Source organism: Crassostrea angulata, chromosome 2, assembly GCF_025612915.1.
Source record: "Crassostrea angulata isolate pt1a10 chromosome 2, ASM2561291v2, whole genome shotgun sequence".
Taxonomy (NCBI): domain Eukaryota; kingdom Metazoa; phylum Mollusca; class Bivalvia; order Ostreida; family Ostreidae; genus Magallana; species Magallana angulata.
In genome coordinates, this window is record NC_069112.1 from 63,266,735 (window position 1) to 63,273,890 (window position 7,156).

The following is a 7,156-nucleotide window of genomic DNA, read 5'->3' on the forward strand; positions in this document are numbered from 1 at the left end:
TGAGACTGTTTTCACTGGGCGGAGGGGGGGGGGGGGGGGGGGGGGTCGGATTGCTTTGCATTGTAATGCATTGATGTCCCGAAAATGAAAAAAACGAGAAAGTGAAAACATATGTGTCTTGATTATTTATATGTTGTATACTTTTGTTCGTTGTTGAATAATTTTTTACTTTATTTTCATGAATTGATTGGCCATGTTTGAATAAATTGGCAGATTCAAAATATGCAATGAAATTGACAAACTTGTGATTATGTTACAAAGTTTGCTCTTCCATGGCTATTTTGTTTTGTCATAAATCACAAAGCATAGACCCATATTTAACTTGAGCTGACAGAATGTGATGAAGAATGATGAAGAAAATCAATTTCTTGGAGGAGGAATGTTACAACATGCAGGATAAGATTTATTATTTTCTTTTATGTTAAATGTTGTTATCAAACTTATGAATCAGATAAAATTCATTATAATATTTATAATGTTGAATGTTGTTATCAAAATTTGAGAAAGAAATGAAATGGAAGAAATTTTTCACTAATTAGAACTGAAGCTTAATATAGTCATAGCTTCAGGTAAAGCCTGTCTGCTATTGAGAGAAGATGTAATCTGAGCCTTTTTTTCATAAAAGAAATTCATTATAAGACCAGCAATTTGAATAAATAAAATGAAAATGTATTAATATTTGTTTTAGGAACTGATCCTTTGAAAAAACAAAGAAAGGCTGATGCGATCCCTTCAGTTTTTCCTTGGAATAGCTGCATCAAACAGAAAAAAGATGAGCGAAGTGAGCGAAGAGATGCGCGCAATCTTAAAGTTGAAGAGATTAAGAATGAGGCTGAAGAACCATTAGAAGTATTGATGGATGATGCTGATATCTCTGATGTGGCAAACTGGTGTACTGTTGATTCAACAGACAGCAACTTAAATCAGGACGAAGATGCATCAAATTTTACTGAGTTGGAAGACAAGGAAGAAGTGTGCTTCACAGAGACATCATCTCAAACCATCCCTACACCTTTTTTATCCATAGAAAACTTTATTGATGACCATGAAGGAATGCTATTTTACACCGGTCTTGCAACACACACAGATTTCCTTTTTGTTCTTCATAGTTTAGGTCCAGCTGCTTATCATCTAAGATATCTTTACAATCAAGTTCAAAATTTGTCAGTTGAAAATCAACTGTTTTTAACTTTGATAAAACTAAGACAGAACCAAACAAACTATGAATTGAGTCGCTCATTTGGAATATCAAAAACTACAGTAGACAACATTTGGATTACATGGGTAAATTTTATGGCAAGACAATTTAGAGAAATTAATTTCTGGCCTGATAGAGACACAGTTAATTTGTTTTCACCCTGTGACTTTTTTCAAAAATTTCCCTCTACAAGAGTTATTATTGATGGCACTGAAATCCCAGTCAAAAAACCAAAACCCCCTGTTGCTCAACAATCTACCTTCTCAACTTACAAAAACAGAAACACTGTTAAAGTGCTTGTAAGTGCTACACCTGGAGGACTTATATCATACATCTCCCCAGCTTATGGAGGGTCTACCAGTGACAGGCAAATTGTTGAACGTAGCCCTTTAACAAACATTTGTGAACCAGGAGACTCGATTATGTCAGACAAAGGATTCAATGTCCAGGATTTGTTTGCCCCAAAGGATGTTAAGGTGAACATTCCCACATTCTTTAAGAAAAAAAACCGTATGTCTAATAAAACTGTTTTAAGAGACAGAAATATTTCAAGCAAACGTGTTCACATTGAGAGGTTGATAGGGCTTGCGAAAACATATAAGATATTAAAAGGACCCCTCAACTCTACGGAAACAAAATTAGCAAGTGAAATTTCTTATGTGTGTTTTATTATGTGCAATTTTCGAAAGTGCATTGTCCCGAAACATGCATAAATACACTCCTATTCAAGTTAAAAACTTTCAGTTTTTTGCAGAAAACAAAAAGTATCACATATTTATAGATTGAAATTTTTTATTATCAAAAAACACTTTTTATAAACAATTGTGCACTGAAAATGTATCCAATTTGTAAGTGCTGCATATTTCAATCTAGTGTACAGTCAGAGTTTTATGTTCAACTAATATACAGGGAAGTCTAATGTATACCAAGAATTCCACAAGAACTCAATAAGGCACATCTCAGCATTTAATCCGTTTGTTGGAAAAAAAAACCTATTCAAAACAGCTTTCTTGAAATGAGTCTCAAAGAATTCTTTCAATTTCTTGAGCATGTTTTCAATAAAATGTTCATCTCTAAGTATTGTAACTGTTTTTATGTCTTTTAAAGTATAAACAATAAATGTACATTCCTTCCTTCCAGAACAGAAGAGCTGTCCTTGCACTTGATAGTAATAATCATGAGAATTGTCAAGCTCTAAGGTGTCATTAACATAATTAAGATAAGGTACAGTTTCCTCTGATATTTCTTTGTTTTTTGCTGAATAGGGACATTTGATTTCAACTAATCTGTTGTCATCAATGACTGCATCAGGAGATGCAGCCAAGTAAGGATGTGATTTAGACACAAAAATACCACACTTTTTGGTTTGAATACCAGATTTTTCTTGAAATTCCTGTAAAGCAACTGATTCATAGCATTTGCCATGTAAAATAGCAGGGGCAAATAATTGGGGGCTATGTTTTGTCAAATTTTTGGCAACTTTGTTTAGATCAGTTTTCTCAGTTGCTTTACAAATTTTTCCAAAGTTAGAGGAATGAATTCTCTTTTGACGTTCAGTATGCCATAATTTATTGTTACTTTGTCCACATGTCTGTCTTTCCGTCCGCATTATTTCATTGTCATTTATGGCAGTAATATTCATATTCCGAAGCCAGTTGTCGGAAAGAGAACCTTGTAGATAGTCATGGTCATTGTTTAAAGCCACTTTGTTGGCATATGAAAATAGCTGAGACACAGGGAAATAATCAAGATTTGGGTGATTTAACCACACATTTCTGAAAATGTCTTGATGTCCAGCAGCATTTTGAAATTCTCTTGGTCGAGGTTCAAAAATGACATTTAGGTCTTGGTTAGCCAATGGTAAGTCTTTGGCCTTGATGCCCGGGGCTACCCTTATAACGTTTGGTATGATGAAATGTTTGTAGGTTTTGAGTACATGTTTCTTCTGTTACTATGTCTCCACACTCACTAAACATTGTTAAACCAAACAACACAGTAGATACATGCTTACACACAGCAGATGGGCCCATCCCTGCAGCACATTCACACTGGCATTGCACAATACATCCATCTACATCCACACAGACATCCACTTTGTATGAAATGCTTTTCTTCATCTCTGCATGACATTCAGCTCTCACAAAAAACAAACCAACATCACACGCCAATCGCACATATTTCAGAAACTTGCTCTCATATATATACTTCACATGATCATCCACACTTTTCCCCATTTTCCCTAAATATGCAGCAATTGCTTCTTTCTTTACAGGTGTAAATTGTGTGTCTTTGTTAATATCTTTGTACTGCTCATAGCAGGGCACTTTCATTTCATATTCTCTCTCAACATTCTCACTGCTACCAAAATTACTGTTTCAAGCTTCTAGTCTGAAAATATAGACCATAATAAGTTTAATCTTTTACTTAATTCGGATTTGTTGTTATTTTTCTAATTCTTTTCATTCAATTATGTGCTAAAATGAAAGACATTTTTCCTTGTGTATATTCAAGTTTGTGTTCAGTATTTTTTTTACTTCAAAATAATGTTTCATGACTTAACACTATAGCTACAACTGTAATAGTCATTTGCGTAAGTAAATATTTCTCATACACCAGTTAAAACAACTTTAAAACATTTAGATTTCATTTATTCACCACTCTACATGTCAATAATGTTTAACAGAGGAAATTATGGTTAAATATCGAAGCGAGTCAGACCTTTCGACAAGCTCTCTTTTCCGACCGGAGACTCGCGCATTCCGTCGACGCAATTCGTCTCTTATATCTTTCAGGCACCACGATCCGTAATCAGCCATTATGTATAATGTTTAAAGGAATCTGCGAAGCGAATTACGATTGAAGGTTAAAGTGAAAGCGATCTTCAGTCGCGGAGGCGAGAATAGCGTTGAACCTAATCGTTGTGAGCGCCACCTATAATAAGGGGTGGGTAATTGGGAGTTTTATTTGCCATTAAGTTTAGATGGGGATATTACCTGAACTGTCAAAACGCGTAACAAAAGGAGTTGGACAACACTAAGGTTGAGCTGGAGGTTCTAAAGGTCCTGGCATGGCACTGGATCCAGCATTCATATTCTGGTTTTTCCTTAAAGTTGAAACAATGAAATTTATTACAATTACTTTGAAATGAAAAGCAATAAAATGCTATTTCTATGCTCATTAAATATATATGTAGTACTTTTTAGTAGCTTACTCAATAGCAGAAGTATCTGCAAGAATTTGTCGCTTTGATGAATATGTACTTTCACAAGAAGCATTTCTAGTAACTGTACATGCATGCACTCTTTTGGTGGGTGGTTTTCGGGCTGGGGTCACTGAGTCATAGCTGGTAGCAACTGCAGATATTTGATCTGAATACCTGTCAGTTGGTGTTCCATCAGTGAAATGCTAAAGTAAAAGGACAATTTTCTTTTTAACACAAACTTAACTGGAAGTAACATATGAAATAAATTCACTTTCTATCAACATCAATAATAAAAGGTATAGTTATGTAGCACTATATAATGATGAGATTAAATTAAAATCTTTGTGCTAGCATGTACAGTGTTTGGCCATGGACTTTTTATTGTGTAATTGAACATGGAGGAAATGCGATCTAATATTATCGCGATATGAGACCAGTAAAAAGCTACAATGATCCTCAATGTTCTGTATGATCAAAACTAGCGAAACGCAGAACAATTACTTTGCCTGACTGGTGACTGATGTTCGAACACTATCCTACCTTGTTCAGTTGAATCCTATGCCGATTTCTGTCCACGCCGGTTGTAAACGAGTTAAATTCCGAGATATATCACTGAAGTCCACATGTTTATTCTGATCACAGCTGAAAGCGCCGATGTGACGTAGTCAGCCTCGAAACGTCATCAGACGACTTAGGAATTTCATGATTTCGCGAGATATAAAGAATAGTTTATGTTTTTATTTCAGTACACCTTTCTTGAACCATTCACACCCAATAATTAATCATATTCATTTTGGTAGATGTTTGTTAATTACCGAAATACCCATATCTCTTAAAATCTCATGAATAAGGGGCGGGGCTTATGCACATTTTTCTTAATGACACGTGGAAGAATTCATCGACCTTCCTTAACATAGCTGAGAGGACAGAGCTCACTTTTTCTTGTATTTCATCAGACGATCTCTTGTACTTTCTAACTGCTTTTTCGGAACGCTGGCCTGTACGCGACACTAGTTCGTTCATTCCGGAGAAATACATCTGTGTTGCGCATGTTCTTTTCCCCGAGTGATTTGTGAAGTTGCCCTTTAAGCCTCCGGCTGCACACATCTCCATTATCAATTATCATTGACTTCAATTTTAAATTAAAAATAATGTAAAAAATAAATTTACTTCATTTGTAAAGCTCTTTTTTCAGGCAGTGTGCAGGTTAGCGATTTGGCTCATAGGCCTCTTGTTGGTGAGGCAGTAAACTTTATAAAGAGTCTAAGTAAGATGGTTTTGACAGTGACGGAATCATTTGTATTCGTTTGCCATCTATAATCATCAGAGTTTTGTAGCTGCCATTTTGAAGATAGTTTAAAGGAAATTAGACAAAACATATTTTCTTACGGATGTGTAGTAAATGTTGATAGCTTTCCAGATCATTTTAAAATAAAAAGGTAAATGTTTACGACTCTATTTTGTTCGCATATTGTTTATTAGTTTATGGTACTACTTTAAACCTGCAATATAAGTAGTACCATGTTAATACTCTTCTTTATGTACAACTAACCAAATTATTACTTTCTGTTTACTTATTCCACAATTTGTCCGAGCTGTAAGATACAGTGTTAATTTTTACTTATGAACTTTTTAAAAGTATCCCTTCACTCCTTAAAAGGGGAAAGTTGTAAATAATGATATAACGGAACGGAAGACGATGTTGTTATTGCTCTCAGCAGCTTCGTTTCTTCTCTTCTATAATTATTTTTTTTTTGGTCACATTTTCTATAGTCGATTTTAAAGAAACTTTAAGAATTTACTCTAATCATAATATTTTGGAATATTATCAATCATGTTTGCAACATACTGTAATATTATTATCTAAAATATCAATTCGGAACTATAATTGTTGTACGTATATGATTTTGTCTACTTTCGTTTTATACATGTAATACCAGTTTTAGGTACCAGTTTATTTAAATGTCGAACTAGCACAAACGTGTCGTTCAACTTGTTGCCATATTTCAGCAATCATCAGATTATTGTCTGTCATACGTCCGTCATAACACTACATGGTGTCAGATGGAACACTTAAGACCGCCACCGGAGCTCGATTTCTCATCATCGGATGGAAATCTACCCGAAAAAAGAAGGAAATGGGAACAGACCATTCGACTGTCTTTGAACATCGCCATGCATGAACGGGATGAAAAGGACAAATGAAGTGCATTTCTCAATATAATCGGACAGGATGGACGTGAAATCTTCAACACGATGACTATTTCACAAGATGATAAGGACAAAATTGAACCCTTGTTCAAGAAATTCAAGGATCACTGTGCACCACGTGAAAATATCATGGTGTGGCGTCATAAATTCTATCCGCGACTGCAAGGTAAGACTGAAACGATAGATCAGTATGTGACCGATTTGCGTGTAATTGCTAAAAACTGTAAATTCGGGGCACTGGAAAATGATATGTTGCGTGATCGCATTGTGTGCGGAGTAAATTCGGAAAAGGTCATTGTTTTGACTTCTTTCCGTCTGCTAATTCACGCAACAGTCTTAACTTTTTTACCTCTTTCACAAAAGAGCACGTTCATAGGCAAGTAAATTGTAAATGTTGTCATGGAGATTCGCATGTAGGTAGAGTAGATCAAAATCCTAAGTCTTACGAGCAAAATACTTCGAACACCCTTCCAAGTCAAAGCACTCTTCAAATTTCATCTGACTATGTGCATTCTACCCTTAACAAATCTTTTGTACAGTTTCCC

General features: G+C 35.1%; 1 protein-coding gene across 1 annotated transcript; it reads left to right on the forward strand.

The window, feature by feature from the left end:
• The first annotated feature begins 645 nt into the window (after positions 1-645).
• LOC128172673 (uncharacterized) lies at positions 646-1,911 on the forward strand. Its single transcript, XM_052838446.1, has one exon. The coding sequence runs from the start codon at positions 856-858 to the stop codon at positions 1,909-1,911; it is 1,056 nt and encodes a 351-aa protein (XP_052694406.1). The 5' UTR covers positions 646-855.
• The last annotated feature ends 5,245 nt before the right edge of the window (positions 1,912-7,156 follow it).